General features: G+C 37.3%; 1 protein-coding gene across 4 annotated transcripts; it reads left to right on the top strand.

The window, feature by feature from the left end:
* The first annotated feature begins 1,459 nt into the window (after positions 1-1,459).
* On the top strand, positions 1,460-16,162 carry Rpe (ribulose-5-phosphate-3-epimerase). Of its 4 annotated transcripts, none has more exons than XM_027941648.2 (7): positions 1,460-1,664; positions 2,316-2,335; positions 8,541-8,620; positions 12,719-12,858; positions 13,216-13,350; positions 13,863-13,949; positions 15,542-16,162. In XM_027941648.2, exons 1-7 carry the CDS (start codon positions 1,554-1,556, stop codon positions 15,662-15,664), a joined length of 696 nt encoding a protein of 231 aa, XP_027797449.1. In that variant the 5' UTR covers positions 1,460-1,553; the 3' UTR covers positions 15,665-16,162. The 4 variants fall into 4 exon arrangements, with proteins under 4 accessions (XP_027797449.1, XP_027797450.1, XP_071474947.1 ...); XM_071618846.1 differs by having other exon boundaries at positions 1,647-1,664; positions 2,316-2,346; XM_027941651.2 differs by having other exon boundaries at positions 1,661-1,675.
* The last annotated feature ends 1,007 nt before the right edge of the window (positions 16,163-17,169 follow it).

Here is a 17,169-nt window from a genome sequence, read left to right as displayed (position 1 = left end):
AGGATTACAGATCTATGTACCTCCATAATATTTTTTAATTGTCACTGTGACCACAGGATGAAAGTCCTTTATTAGCCATTTTATAGGTAAAACAAAGGATTGACTACACAGCCAACTTCCCTCAGATGACTATGAAGTCTGTTGTGAATATTGAATGACCAAAGAGCATGGAAAAATGCATATGAATAAATACTGAAATGTTTATGAAAGATATTTATGAAAGATATTGACTTCTGTGTTTGAATATGCACATATAATAAAAAGAAATCTAAGAGCATTTAATATGCCTGAGTTTTATTTCTCACCATAAGGAAGAAAACGTTTGCTCATTCAGGAAAATATTCATTTTGGATCCCTGGGGTATGCCTTTGTTAATGTCTTGCTGTCCCTCTTTAACCTCCAGTCTGGCCTGAGGTTACCTTCCAATTAGGCACTTTCCCCACCCCTTCCAGCTTTATTCTACCCCAGCTTTCCATCCTTTCAAACAAAGCAGAACCAGAGCATTGGAGTCAGGTACCCCAATTTGCCTTCACTGCCCAGATTGTGACCTGCTGGAATGACTGGTAGATGTCCCGGTGGGGGTGTTAAAGACCTGATTATCCTCTGACAGTCCATAAAAACCATGGGGGCCCAGTTAACACATCAGTTATATCTTTAATACAAATTAGGAAGTGCTCTCTCCTTACTCCCTAGAATTGCTCTTGCTAAATCCATTTTCCTCCATGTGGTTTTAATTCCATCTCTTTTGAGGACCCAGGATCTTCACACATTTGGCAGCAGGACACTTATTCATTTCTGTATTGTGTCTGAACAGTAACCAAATGTGTCACTTATGTCAATGAGTATTGCTGAGAGGGAAAAACAACAACAACAAAGGTGGGCGAGGGGCAGGAAAGGTGGATACTAATGATAACATCATTTTGTACTGGGCACCAGACAAGGCTCATCACCTGGCCTTGTTCATTTAATCCTCACAACAATTCTAAACACTGCGCATTGTCTTTACAGATGAGAAACCCAAGGCATGGAGAAGTGACTTGCCGGGTAACCCTGCTAAAGCCTGGCACAGCCAGAATTGCTCCACTTGTGAGAAAAGTTCTAGGAATGAGAAAGCACAGGGGAAAGGTGGTTATTGTTTTTAAAGGGCAAACACAGGAGCTGCGGAGGAAAGGAACGCATAAGCAAATAATGGAGAAACAAAATGAGAAGTAAGGTCAAGAGCCGAGGAGAATAAAATATAGAAAAAGAAAAGCGGAGGAAGATCAAGAAACTCCTGGGTACCGCGAAAGGTAAGGGTGTCAAGAGAGGGAGAAGGAAAAAGGACTCCCATCAGGCCCCGCCCCCGCCCCTGCCCCTGCCCCTGCCCCGCCCCTGCCCCTGCCCCTGCCCCTGGGCTGGAGGCGGGACTTCCTTCCCGCAGGGCACTGCTTCCGGCAGAGTCCGGAAGACTGCACGGGGGGAAAGGGCGGGGCCCGGGCTGCGCGCCCAATCGTGGTGACGCTTTCGTCTAGCCGCGGACTCGTGGGGGTAACTAGCACTACGGAACCAGCACCATGGCGTCGGGCTGCAAGATTGGCCCGTCCATCCTTAACAGCGACCTGGCCAATTTAGGGGCTGAGTGCCTCCGGATGCTAGACTCTGGGGCAGATTATCTGCACCTGGATGTAATGGACGGGTAACTCCTCGGGGCTCGGGTCGGGCTTGCCGCGCGGGGGCGGGACGGCGCACCTGTATTGAATGCCTGTTGGGTGCACGGTGTCCCTGTACGACCGGGGGCGCCTCACTTTGAACACTGTATTGAGGTGGGGAATGGGGTGGGAAGCTTGAAGGCCCTGGCTGGAACTGACCTGACGCAGCATCCTGGGCTGCGGGCTGGTCCCAAACCTCAACTCCTCCCCTCCCCCCACGTAACGTGTGGTCTTAGGACCCGGAAGCGACCTTAAATCTCCAGGCCCTTTCGTGTACAGTAGAGAAACTGAGGCCCAAGGGGATAGGCATGACTTGCCCAAGCTCATATAGCTAGTTAGTGGTAAAGCTGGGGAGACATATTTGTGTAACCATTAAGAGCTTGGCACCTGAAGGGAAATTGCCCAAGTTCTGTCACTTCTCGGATTACCTTGGACAAGCCACTTAACCTTATTGAGCTTCAGTTTCATTATTTGAAAAATATGGGAATACTTACAGAACCTATGCTTAGGTATGTTTGGAAGACAAAATGAGCAAATATAAGTTTACAGTGCCTGATGCATAATAAATTCTCTGTAACTGTTGTATCCTTATTCCAATTCTGATTTTCCTATCTATTTTTTCTTCAGGCACCCTGCTCTGCAGTGAGGTCAGTTTTTTGTAAGTAAATTTTAAGCACTGTAGTTATAACATATTATTTGGAATCAGAATACAAGTTTCTTAAGTTGGTTACAAAATGAGGAAAGAAATGGAGAGAAAACAGTAAGAGGCCCTCAAGATCATAGACGTTTGTGACAGAATTTTAATAACTTTTATCTTCCCTTTGTCGAATTATCTGTAGTTCTTTGGTCTGCACTGTTAGGCAATTCATTACGGTGTGTTGGGATAGAAGATTTTTATTGCAGCCACTGCAGTGCTGCACGCTTGTGATCACAACCTCTGGGGAGGCTGAGGCAGAAGGATCGCAATGTCAAAGCTAGCTTCAGCAACTTAGCGAGGCCCTGTGCAACTTAGCAAAGCCCCATGTAAAAATAAAAAGGGCTGTGACTGTGGTTCAGTCATTAAGTGCCACTGGGTTCAATCCCCAGTACCAAAAAGAAAAGAGAAAGGAAAAAGAAATTTATTTGAAATAGGTGAAAACCTCCACATGCCCTCATTCACATTTATAAATTGATGTTATTTACAAAATATGATTAATGAGTTTCTTTTTAACTTCACTGTCACTTGTAGAGTTTTGTCCTTTCTTTTGTGTGGTTGGATGTGGTGTTTCTCTTTCACATTTTACCTTACAAATTTTCCTAACTGGTGATGCCATTGCCTTGACCTCAGATTACTAAGAATGATAGGCTTATTGTATAAGAAGGTTAGTGTTACCTCTCTCAAAGCTTGATTTTTAGTTTACTGTCATGTGTAATTCTGTATATGCTTTTAAAAGCTTTGCTTGGAAGCCCTCAACTCTCACAGGTAATACACTAACTGGAGTGTGTACCTTAGAGATGTTAATTACATTTTTAAGGCTAAGAGAACACCTAGGGGTCTTAGGATGGAACAGGTTACATGCATGTCTGTGAGTGTGACACAGAAAGCGATTTGGTTTGAAATAAGCCATGTATGGGTAAGTGAATGGATGAGGAAAATAATTTGTTTCGGTTCACCAATCAAGAATATTATGACAGGGGCTGGGGTTGTGGCTTAGTGGTAGAGCGCTGGCCTAGCACATGCGAGGCACTGGGTTTGATCCTGAGCATCACATAAAAATAAATAACAAAACAAAGGTATTGTGTCCACGTACAACTAAAAAATTTTTTTTAAAAATTCACATAACAGTGAGATTCACTGTGGTATATTCATATATGTACATAGGAAAGTTGAGTCAAATGTTTTTCTCTTAACCCATCCCTCCTCCCTCTCTCTCAATCCCTTTTCTCTACTCCACTGATCTTTCTTCTATTTTGATAGAGGTCAACCCCCACCCCTGTTTCTTTTCTTTCTTTATTTTGGAATAGTTTCCACATATTAGAGAAAGCATGCAACCTTTGACTTTCTGGGTCTGACTTATTTTACTTAGTATGATAGTCTCCATTCCATTCATTTGCTTGCACATGCCATAATTTCATTCTTCTTTGTGGCTGAGTAATACTCCATTGTATCACCAACATTTTGACAGGGAGGAGTAAGACACTGAGTTGCGTCTTGTTACTAGAAAATGGTGGCGCCAGCCTTAGAAGCAATGTAATAGTTGGTGTTCTCTCAACAATTAAATGCTTTTTATGAGTCCTGGGCTGACAGAATGATTTAAGACATTCTCTGTCCTCAAAGAGTAATTCATTATTTATACTCTTACTTTTGTTACTTTTTGCCTTTCTTCTTACACTGAAAAAGCTTCCTGGAAACAGGGTCTACCCTCTCTCTTGCTCATCTAGGTATTCTCTGCAGTAAACACCATTACAAGTTTAGTTATCATTGATAAATGAATGAGGGGTTAAATCATAATAGGAGAAATCTCTAGGGAATCACTCCCCTCCTTGTGGCAGACCCTGAGTATATTAAATAAGATAAAGTATTTTGTTTTATATTGACACTCTTTTGCCAGGAAACTGGTTTGGAAAAAATAAAACCTGCATATAGTTTGCAGAGTTTTCCTTTTAACCTTCACACACCTTTAAAAGTAAGAATTGTTGTGTGTCTTTTATAGTGGAGAAAATTTGTTTAGGGAGGTTCAGCCAATGCCCATAAGCCATGTGCTCCAGTGTCTCCTAGGCCAGGGTTATGAAAGTGGGGTTGTAGATTCCCTTTTTGCAGATGGCCAGTGAGAACCTTCCCTTCCTAGTTTCCCTTTGTTTCTCTCTCTTTTTTTCTTCCCCAATATTTTTTTTAGTTGTAGGTGGACGTAGCCCCTTTCTTTCCCCTCCCTTCCTCCCTCCCTCCCTTCCTTCCTCTGAGAATCCAACCCAGTATCTCACATGTGCTAGATAAGTGCTCTGCCACTGAGCTACATCCTCAGCCATCTGTTTCTCTATTCCCTGGCCCTTTTAATATCATCTAACATCACACTTTGTATTTGCTTGTTTTCTAGTCTCCCTCACCCAGGCCCTCAGTTTTTCTCCTGATTAAAACATTTTGATCTAGAAAGTCGGACACTAGTTTGGAGATCACTGTGGAAGGTGGGGCACTTATATACTTGTGTGTGGAATAAAGGACAGGTTACTTCTCTAGACAAATACCTTGGAAAATGCACATGCATCATGACAGGGCAGTGACTGGAATGTGTTGATCCTAAGCATGAGAACAGAGCAAATAAGCTATTAACAAAATTTGAAATTGGGAGATTTCACATTAATCTTGGGAGGGTGGAATCAAAGATTTGCCAGCCCTGGGTGCACTCTGGCAAGGTCACAGTTGGCTAGAGCTAAATACCTTTAGTCCATCCAGGTGTTCATTGCTCCTTCATCCCCATCTGCTCTGTTTTGCTCCTTGATGTTATCTGCCAACTCCCATTGGCTTGTGACTCCTGATTAACAGGAAATTTGATTTCTGGTATTGGTCTGGGTACATTTTATATCAACCTTAGTCCTCCTTACCACCTTCAACTTGTTTTTCTGAAATAGAATTTATTACAGAATTTATAAGTAAAGCTAAAGATTGACAGTGAAATATGACGAGAGAGAAAATGATTTTATTTCTGTACTATAGTTATAGTTTAATTCCAGTAAGTCTCTGGGAAGAAGAAATACTTTTTTTATTACATTTTATTTTTTATAGACTAGTTCAGAAACTACTTTCAAGGGGGAAAAAAGGCATAATGAGATAATAATAAATCAGACTTTTTCATGAAATATCTGTTTGTGAGAGTGAAATAATTTAGTCTTTTCCATGCTGGTCTGATAAGAACTCTTGGGGCATTTGAGAAATTCAGATTCTTGGGTCCCCTTTGGAGTCAGTAAGCTTGAAGTAAAGGCTGTAAACCATTTGTATCAGGTGCTTCTGTGTGGTTACCTAGGCAAATTCAGGACATTCTGACTTCAGGCTTGAATTTGTAGCCTTCTTTTGTTAGGGCTTAGACACAAGCCTTTCATATCTTCTGAGTCTATTAAGTGTATTTTATTCTTCCAGGATACTTAGTGAACCCAGTGTATTAAACTGATCTTCAGAAGCACAAATTGGTCACATAATTTGGTGGTTAGTCGTTATAGTTGTTATGCTTGTGTTTGCTAGTAAATATGTATTGAGTTGTACTTTTTCATGATGTTATCATATTTTCATGATACATGAAATCTAAGGTTCAGACAACAAAATTACCTCTAAGGCCACACAGCAAATTCAGAGAACACTGTAGGGAATCAAAATCTTTTAATTCCAGCATTGCGAAATATTTAGTAGATTTGCTGCCTTCTTATATGGTCTTTATTTTTGGTTTAAGTAACCTAAGCACCTCATCTGTCTGTAATCCTGACAGCAATTGCTCTTAGGCAAACGCTAGAATAATTGTCTGGATACTAGAAGTTAGCCTACAAGGGCCAACATATCAGTAAATGAAAAATATCTGTCCTGATCCACCTTATCTGTCCTCAGGTGCATCCTGAATCCTGACCTTCCCCCATTCTCCCCTTAGTTGTCATTGTAGGGACAGATGAACATAGTAATTTAGGTAAGCCTGTGTTGAACTCCTACCTTTGCCACTCATTGAATGGGTGACTTTGGGCCTCTTGCTTGTCTGTAAAATAGATAGTAGTGCCTATCTCATAGGGTTGTTGTGAGATTTTAAAGATTTAATATATGGGAAGTGTTTAGAACTTGTGCCTGGAATATATGTAAGTTTGTTTTGTATCAACACTCATTGTTTCTGTCATCTAAACTTAAAAGCTCAACCTTTTAATTAATTAATTAATTAATTTATCTTTATTTGTTTTAATTAGTTACACATGACAGTATAATGATCTTGACATATCATACATTTGAATCAGATGGGATATAATTTCTCATTTTTCTGAGTGTACAGGTTGCAGAATTACATTGGTCAACCTTTATTCTCTTTGCTTTTACTCCCGGACACTTCACATCTAATCAGTTGACACATCCTATCAATTTTGCCTGACCTTGTCATTACTGTTCTTGCCACTTAACAAGCCTTTTATCTTTCTTTTTGCAATTTGTTGCTCAGTCCTCTTTCTGCTTTATTATTCAAATCTTATTTAGTATTCTTGCTTTAAAAATCTTACTTTGTATTTTCAGTGGGATGAAGTCTGAAAAGCTGAGATTGGCATTTGACTCCCTTAATGTGATTTAACCCACCTCCTATGTTTTTCATACCTAACTTATTAACACCTTTAACCTCTTCTTTGAACATAACTTGCTTCATTTTTCCTTTGGTTCATTTTAAACCTTTGCTTCATTTCTTTTCTCATCTTTACAAATCTTGATTTCTAAATCTTATGATCTTCTTTTAATGTTGTGTAATACTTTTTTGTCAGTTTACCTATAATCATGTATTGCTTGCTTGTTACTGTTCAATGTTCTGAAAACCCAGATTACATTAATGTAACATTGTATCTTATTTCTTACTCATGTAACATTGAGTGTGTGTCCTTCCCCTTCCATCCTGAGGCTCTCCTGCCCAAAGGGCTTTGTTATCAGAAAGGTAAAGTTAGAGTAGGAAAGGAATACATGTTGAATAGTCATTATCTAAAGTCCCTTATCCATATCTTGGATTTCTTATCATATTTACATGTAAATAAAAGGAGTTATTTTGGGAATGAGACCCAAGTCTAAACATAAAGTTCATTTATGTTTTATGTACATATTATACACTTCTGAAAGTAATTTTACATGGTATTGTTAGTTTGCCTGCATTTTGATTGCAACTTTTCACGTGAAGAGTGGAATTTGCCATTTATGGCATCAAGTCAGTGCTCAAAAAGTTTCCAGTTTTGAAATAGTTTGGATTTTCAGATTAGGGATTCTCAGCCTATACCACTACTCAGGGGTCATTGATGAGAACTAATCATATGGGCTGACATGGAGGTAAAGGGAGCTGAAAATGTAAACTCTCTTAGGGTATGGAGGAATTCTAGCATACTTCTTTATTAAGCACAATATCTTATGCACCCAGCATGGTTACTTGCATGTAGAAGATTTTGCTAAATGTTTAAGTGAGCAAGTAGCATAATAGGAGTTAGTGGGGTAGGTGAAAGGTTAAGTACCTTGGGTCTGATATCAGACACTTAATATGAATCCTTTCTCCACAGATTATTGACTGAAGGATTTTATTTATCCTGCTCTCTTCAAGTGGGGATAATAGTAGTATCAATTTTGTTAGGCTATTGTGAAGATGAAATGAAGGTACAATGCCTGGCATGTAGTAAACTCTCATTAAAAGGTAGTTATTAAAAACATCAAATTTTTTTACTGGTTATCTTCAGGACAATTTAAATTGTCATTTAGTGCCCAGTGAAATTGCATTAGAAGTAGCCACAAATTTCTGTGACAAGCTATGACTCAGGAAATATGTGCCAGTGTCCTGAACTTTGCGAACTAGTATGTGACTTGGGCAAGTCATAAACTTTTGGGTTTTTTATTTAGTCATTTTTCCATTTCTCCCTGTTATGGTTATAAATTCTTCTAATTTGTTATGAAGATGTATGTGGCATTATACATTTCTGAGATATCTAGGAGCTGTTGCTTTGCAAAACAAAGTTGTCCAGTTACTATTAGTTTAATTTTCATGTTGATGATATTAAATTTAAAAATATTGCAATCCCAGCCAGTCCCTTCTACCCCCATCAGAATTCATATTGAGAGAAACATAAAAACTGAATTGAAAACATTTTCAGAATGAGATTTTGTTTGTCTTGTAGGCATTTTGTTCCCAACATCACCTTTGGTCACCCTGTGGTAGAAAGCCTCCGAAAGCAGCTAGGCCAGGACCCTTTCTTTGGTAAGTGTTATGTCATCTGATGTTGGATTATGTTGTTCAGATCAAAGAAAAGGGGATGATTGATTTTTTAGCTTCCAGTTTATCCTGTACCCGTCCCCCTTTCCCTCCAGCCCTTCTTCCTGTGTTGGGGCTTCACTGGCCTGACTTTAGTAGCAAGCCAAACTCTTTCCTGCCTCAGGGCCTTGGCATTTGCTAATCTCTGCTTAGAAAGCTCTTCACTTGGTTGAATGCCTCATCTTTGGGCCTCAGATCATTTGTCCTTTTCTCAGAGAGGCCTTTCTTAGCACCTGTGGTAAATTAACCTTTATACATTTACTACCATGTTGATTTTCTTATAACTTTCTCTGGTCTGAGATTACTTTAACCAGACTATAGAGCCCATGAGGGCAGAGATTGAATCTCCTTCATTTACTGTGGTTCTCCTAAAGAAGCATTGATACATGATTAGGACTCAGTATAATTGACCGAATTTATGAATCAGTTGACTCATAGATGGCCTAGAAGCCATTTATTTCATGGAAATTGAAGATTCTGAATTTTCTGAAATTACTTTTTTAATCAACTTATGGTACCACAAATGCTCATTTTTTACGAATTCGAATCATTTTTGTTGCTCTGAGAGGTGGATAAATAAATAGCATTGTTTGCTCCCATTTTATGGTAGCCAGAGTTTTCTGCTTTTGGCTTTCTTGTGTGGATTTTAAAAACACTTTTTTACTGTTTTCTCCTTTTCTCTTCATTTTTTGTGGGTTCCTAGGGTCATGTGTCATTACTGTCTATATATTCTCCTGTTATTGACTTTCCTCTTTCCAGTTCTTGCTACCACCATATGCCCTCTGCTTTTCCTTCTTAGCTGTTTGCTGATAAGCTTGCTAATTAATCACTATAGAGTTTGGTCTAAAATAAAGGTGAATGAACTCTGTACATCTTAATGTTTAGGTCTTGTGATCTTTGTTTTTTATATTAAGCATTTGTTGTTGTTGTTGTTTAATTCTTGGATCTTGACTATTGGGTGATTGATACATGAATGTATTTTAGGAACTAGATCACAGGTTGTATGTGCAACTTCTTAAGTTCTTAACTGTTCATGCTTAGTTTTGAGTACAAATAAGCATCTGAGAAAAATTGATTAGAAATCTGTGCTTGTTATTATCTAAATCAATGGATTCCCAAGTGTGGTATCGGGACCCATGGAAATCCTTAAGATCTTTTCAGGTCATCTGTGAGATCAAAACTATTTTCATAATATGTGATACTTTCTGTACTGATAGTGCAAAAGCAGTGGTGACTTAATTTGCTGGTGGCTTAACCCAAATCAGTGGAGGGGTATTGAATTATACCAGTAGTAACTTCATGCTTCTTTGCTGTGTTTTTTCAGTAAGTGTCCTTGATGAGACAGTACAGATTATTGATTTTAATAACTCTTACCCCTGAGCACATGTCTTTTTAATATTTGTGTGGCAGAGTAGGAAATACATGTAAAGTAGTGGTTGCATACTCAATTATGATGGTTTTCTTAAGGAAAACCACTTCTGCCATAGTTTGAGTTATGATCTGAACTAGGTGCATATTTCATGAATATTATGATATTTTCTTTAAAATTCATAAGGTGAACTTGTCCTTAAAAAAAATACTTTGTCAGTTTTATAGCCAGATAGAGCTTGGATAGAAAATTAGAATATTAGAAAACTTGTTTCTTACTCCTCTGAGCTTGACAGTTTCTAAGTGCAGATGCTCCTTTTTTACAGTAGGGCTATGTGCCACTCAGGGTGTTGTAAAGGTAAAAGTATCTTAAGTTGAAAATGGGTTTACTACACCTCACCTAACAGTTGTAGCATTTATACTATAGTAAAAGTTATGTTACTGTGGTCTCTTTCAAAATATCTTATTGTATTTACTCTTCTTGGATAATGTGAGATGATATTTAAAGGAAGCACTTTGTGGCTTTTCTTTGGCATATTTGAATTGCTGGTATCACTACTCTTGCACTTTGGGTCCATTAAGTAAAATATGGGTTACGTGAGCACAGGCACTGTGATACTGTACAAGTCATCACCAAGACAGTTACTAAGTGACTAATAATGGGCAGATAGTGTGTGCAGTGTGGATACACTGGACAGAGAAATGAATCACAGAGCAGGATGGTGTGTTATGTGATTTTAAAGCTTGGGAATTGTTTACTTATAGAATTTTCTATTTAATAAGTTTTAGACTACAGTTAACTATAGAAAACCTCAGAAACGAAGCTGCAGAAAGTAAGGCCATGGATAAGGAGTATCTACTCAGTTTATTAATTTTTTAAATAAAGTAATAAGTAGATACTTTAAAATGTATTAGTTTGAATTTCTAATACATTTAATATCTATAAATTTAGCCCATATTGGGCTGGGATTGTCCCTCAGCGGTCTAGCGCTCGCTTAGCACGCACGGGGCCCTGGGTTTGATCCTTAGCACCACATAAAACTAAATGAATGGAATAAAGATACTGTGTCCAACTACAACTAAAAGAAGAAAGAAAAAAAGTCCAACCCATATCAACATAGGTTTTTAGGGGTCTTCAGTATTTTTTAAGAATACAAAGGAAGCCTGGTGGTTGAAAGTTTGAAAACTGCCAGTCTTATGTTCGTTATAGGCAGATTCACTGAACTATGATTCCCTGAACTTGTGGAGATTCTCCAGTGAGAGATGCTAATAGTTACTGTGTGCTAGAGATTCAGTAAGGTTGACTAATCAGTCTGGTAATTTAAGGAATGAGTAAACTAGTTATTTTAAGCTGGATTGAATTTTCCTTGTTTATAATAGCAAAGAATAAGACACAACAGAGGAATACATTTTTAAAAATTTTTACCTATTAAAATATGTTCTAATTTAGTTACTTTTGCTCATTTAGAAATAGCAGACTTTAATCTTGGCTTCATTAGTTAAGTCATGTGCTCTTTTCCTAATATTTTTTCCAGAGCTTTATTGGACTTTTATTTGAACTAACTCTTAGTTAAGTTCTGGAATATTAGAATTTTTTACTTGAATATCAGAAATGTACTTTCTCTAGCAAAATAACTCTCCTCACTACCACCTATCATTCTTCACAGGCTTATTTCTTGATCAGCCTCTTTTAAGTGCCTCCTCCCTTCTCACAAGCCACTATTGTTTTTTAAGGCAAGTTCTCTTAAGAAGGCCATGCCCGTGCTATAGAATGAGGTTGAATATCAGACTTCTGGTCAACTTGAAATCTGTTCTGGCCCATAATCTTCTGCCACTGAGTTAACAGCAGTTCTGTTTTAATTGCTCATGCCCAAATCCTTGGTACCATCTCAACTTTTCTTTTGTCTTCTACATGTAAATCCATTGTACCTTTTGTTGGCTGTACCTTCAGAACATACCCAGAATCCTCAATTGCTGCCATCTTCCTTCCTCACCTGGGTTATGTCCATCTGGCCTCCTTGGTTGGACCTTGTTGCTTAACATAAAATCCTGTGGTATTTTTCACTTCTTGTTTCGAATAAAACCTGAGGGCCTGCCCATCTCTGTGCTGTATTTCCTCACTGCATTCCTTTCTCTGACTTCATCTTCTTATCCCTGGACAACCTTGATCCCAGACACACTTTCTTTATTTAACTGCCAACTTTGTTTATATTTTACTTATTTTATTGGTTTTCTCTGCTGCTAAAAAATGTAATCACCGTGATAGTAGAGAAACAGCCACTAATACCCTGTTTTCTGCCCTATTCCTATGGCCTAGAATAGTTAATGGTGCAGGAAATGTTTATTAAGTTTGTTGAAAGAATAAATGGAATCACAAAATTTAGCTCTCTAAGAGAAAGCAAGGCTGCACAAATAGTGTGACTTGTTTGTGTTTCTGGAGTGGCACTCATGTGCAGCAGCATGTGCTTTGGAATTTTTTTCTTTTTTTTCCGCAAATGAATTTGAGCAAACCTGTCTTCAGGATAAAGGGAAACTACCTTGAAGTATAACTGTTAAGTCTCCGTCATGCCAGGAGAGTTTACATTCAAAATGGCAAAGACTACAGACTGATTTCAACTGTATGAGCCAGGTATTTTCCTTCCAGTAATATTTAGAAGCTATGTCTTTTCTTTCTAGACATGCACATGATGGTGTCTAAGCCGGAACAGTGGGTAAAGCCAATGGCTGTAGCAGGAGCCAATCAATACACCTTTCATCTAGAGGCCACTGAGAACCCAGGGGCTTTGATTAAAGACATCCGGGAAAATGGGATGAAGGTAAGAAGTTATTGATGGTAATGTTTTATACTATTCCCTTTCAGGATTTGGCAGATTTGATGGAAAGCAAGAAGTGGCAGGTAAAGAAGACTTGATGTAAGCACCTGTTTCAGCTGTAAAGCTAGGATTTTAAGAATGAGACTTGTTTATCAGATAGGATTTACATATGCCACTAATATTTTATGAAAATTACTGCCATGTAGAACCATTTACTTTTGACAGCCACTAATGAAGTAATCTATGTATTCCATTTATTATTCTATTTTTAAAAAAAATGGTATTTATACTGTGCCCAATATGCACAATAATAAGTAAACTAATTGTTAGTGTGATGTAGCAATTTTTTCTCTGTTATAGGTTGGCCTTGCCATCAAACCAGGAACTACAGTTGAGTATTTGGCACCATGGGCTAATCAAATAGATATGGCCTTGGTTATGACAGTGGAACCTGGGTTTGGAGGGCAGAAATTCATGGAAGATATGATGCCAAAGGTAAAAAAAAAATATTTGATTCTGGGATGAGAATTTTATTGTATGTGTTCTTTCACTAAACATATGTTGAAAGACTAGTCTATTAAGTCATCCTATCACAGGGAAAAGAGATGTGGGTGCCTACAGATTGTTGTAATACAGGATGACAAATACTGAAGTAGATTTAGGTTTTAAAATCAGAGCTGATGTATCCCTATAGTGAAATTTTCTTTCAAAACTTTCTCTAACCTTTAGATCCCTTGGAAGTTTTCTTTGAATATAGAGGGTTTGTCTTTTATCTTGTTTACATGTCTCTAAAGACATGGCAAATTGAATGCCATTTGGCAAACAGAACAAAACCACTCTGATAAAGCTTAATTTGTTTCAGTACATTAAAGAACAAGTGTGCCCAGTATGTTTTGATGTAGTTATTTGGAGATTTGGAGTTATAATGGCTAGTATAACTATTTGATTTTGTTTGGTTTTCCCCCATATCCACTTTAGGAGTCACTTATTTCTTCATGTATATCTAGGTCCATTGGTTGAGGACCCAGTTCCCATCTTTGGATATAGAGGTCGATGGTGGAGTAGGTCCTGACACTGTCCATAAATGTGCAGAGGTGAGACTGCTCCTTGACTGTGACTAGACCAATTTCTTGTCAGATAAAATTTGTAAGACACTGTCTTGTGGGCCAAAGAGATTTCCCCTACATTTCCTAAGTTGACTTTGTTTCTTAGAAAAGTATTTTTCTCTTTCTTTTTATTTGTTTAAATGTAGAATTAAGAAACTAAAGACCAATAAGTAAATTTTTAAAGTGACGAATTGTTAAATAGTAAATCTTGGTTATATCAGTAATGCTAAAGAAAGTTCTTTGTAGAAAAAGAATATGTTGAATACTATCCCTTTGGAAGACCATTATGTTCGTAGGACTAAGAAATTTTTCTAAAACAGGGAAAGAAAAGATATCTCATCAAAGGGAAAAAAAAGAGAAATTTAATTTTCAGTTATTATGTTAATTTTTAGAACTTAGATATATTTGTAATTTGTTCCTCATTAAAACAGGCTAGGACCATTTTGACAAAAATTTAGGCCTGGTACCCACTTGGTCCTCTACATAGAGGTGAAGTGTTCTAGTTTTGTTTTATCTAGATAACCAGCCTGCTTAGTTGGGCCTCACCTTCATGAGAGGATGGCATCCCTTCTGTAGCACTGCAGGTGGTAAATGCTTGTGAGGCCTACTCTTATCCAGTAGTATTGTGTATCTGCACTTCTAGATTCTCCTACAGTAGCCACTGTAGGAGATTTTGTTTGGTTTTTCCCCCAATGCTTGATACATAACTATCAATTTTTGACCCTTGTGGAATTGCTTTGTATTAACTGTTTGCTATTATGCTATTCCTGCTCAAATGAAGAGACATACTAAGTGGTAACCCTATAAAATTTATTTCTGTGAGAAGTGTGTTAGAGATGTGATGTTTTGTCATAAAGTGATAGTGTAACACTGGAGAAATGTTCCTCAGCTCCCCTTTCTAGCAAGGAATAACACATTGAGTTTCCCTTCTCATGTCATATCCTGGGAAGTTCAGAACTAAATTTGCAGGCATCGTACTTTGTTTTTTTAAATGTATTTTTATTTCTTTGCTTTTGCATCTCAAACTATCATTTTGAAAACCTTTTCTAGATTATTAAAACCATTCCGGAATGTTAGGGTAGAAGTATTTCTGACACAAAGTGAGAAATCATTTAGATTCAATGTTGCTGATGTCATATGGATAATATTAACATTTTCATGGTAATTGTCCTTTCAGAATTTCCCAAAATTCATATAAATAATTAAAAGATTGTTTCTTTAGTATCTCTGGGGGCATTGGTATATATTGAGGAAGAAACCTTAATAGAATTTTAGATTAAAGGATTAAAAATTTTATCTATTAGCAAAGACAATTGTGTAACTTATTGAGAATTGATTTAACAAAAAGTTCAGTGATTTCTTAAGATACATTTAAAAATAAATTTACATTCACATTTAAAAAAATAATTTTACATTCTTGTGAATATTATAACTTCTTACATCTTTGAACTAGATTGCTTAAGTTTGCTTATCTGAAAGTGGATTTTGGACCAAGTGCTGGGGTAGGCAATGGTAGAATTCTGTTGTAGGCTCTTCTGCTTCTTCATTTAAGGCCTAACCTAAGTGTTTACTTCTTCCAGGCAGGAGCTAACATGATTGTGTCTGGCAGTGCCATTATGAGGAGTGAAGACCCCAGATCTGTGATCAACTTACTAAGAAATGTTTGCTCAGAAGCTGCTCAGAAACGGTCTCTTGATCGATGAAATCATAAGGAATCCAGAGTTTGTGTTCATGAAACCATTTTACTGGAAAACAGGAATATTGACTACCAAATCATACCAGGTTGAGGCAATGCTGCTTTTCTGAGCAATTATTCATTCCAGTGATTAAAATCTATTGTGCAGAATGTTCTAAGAGGTTAGAAATTGATGTATACAACATTTTTTGGTGATCCAATTTAAAGGTTAGTGTGGTTAAAAAACTGTTCTAATAGAATTGATTTTTATAAAGAGTGAAAATATGGGCTGTATTAAGGTTACAAAAAAGAAATGTATCATAACGCCTAAAGTGGATAGACATTAGCTACTATGAAAAATTTTTTTCCATGTTTTTAAAAATAATGTTCTATTGTTTCACAGCTGTTTTCCAAAAGCAAAGGGAGCCCTTACATTTTTCCTGTTTCACGTCATTTGTGATTTGTTTATATGGTTGATAATATGAGTAGTGTGGAGCTAAAAAATACAAGCTTGGGCAGGATGTCATACTGTGGTCTTGGATCTGAACATTTATTTTTCACTTATCACCTTAGATTTGATTAATCAAAAACTGTAAAGGCAATGTCCTATGAAACCCAGGGGTTCTAAAATGCAAGCATAGATTTTTATTGAGATGTTTTCTTTGTGATTCTTTCCTATTCCTGGTTTTCTTAATCTCATTCAGCATTCATAAGGACATTAAATAAATGCTTTTGTATTAGCTCTCCATAGATAAAGAGTAAAGCTTTGGGTATTCATTGAGTTGAATCCTGACTCTGCCATTCTAGCTGTTTGATCTCAGCAAATCACCCAACCTTTTCACACTTCTGATTTCATTTGTATGTTGACTATAATAACCACCAAGCAGAGTTGAATTGAAGATTAAAAGAGATAATTGTTGATATACAGAAAGCTTCTAGTACTATTTCCAGAATTTAGAGGATGCTCAGCACAAAGTAGTAGATAGCAATGTAAGTTTATGTGAACATGGGTTATAAAGTACTTTTGTATAATCTTATTAAACCTATGCATTACTCCTACAAATGGCAGGACAGGTATTTTGTTCTGTTTAAAAAATGAAATTAAAGCTCTGTGATAGGCTGGTATCATGGAAGGATCCAGTATGACATTGTATTTCTGATCTGTTCAATCCCCCTGCCACACCCTGCCCCTAGAACCTTTGGGAAATAGGTTAGGTAAAAGAAGCTTCTTTTACTTAATTGTCTCATTTCCAGTCAATCTTTACTCGTAGTAGTTCAGATGACTGATAAAAATATGGATTTATAGATCTTTACCCTAGGGATATATATTTTATTCTTAGACCAAGTAGGCCAAGAGATGATGTGGTAGTGTTAATCCATAAACTCGGTATTTATAACTGTTCCCAGTTATACAGAGATTAGTAGGTATCAGCTACTTCATTCTTCTAAATATTCTCAGTGTAATAATTATGGCACAAAATAATAGGATCAGTATCATAAAATTTCTTGATGCTGCTGGGAGTTCTGAGAAAT

Source organism: Marmota flaviventris, chromosome 11 (genome assembly GCF_047511675.1).
Source record: "Marmota flaviventris isolate mMarFla1 chromosome 11, mMarFla1.hap1, whole genome shotgun sequence".
Taxonomy (NCBI): domain Eukaryota; kingdom Metazoa; phylum Chordata; class Mammalia; order Rodentia; family Sciuridae; genus Marmota; species Marmota flaviventris.
The sequence above is the reverse complement of the archived record's forward strand: the minus strand, read 5'-3'. Positions and strand labels throughout refer to the sequence as shown.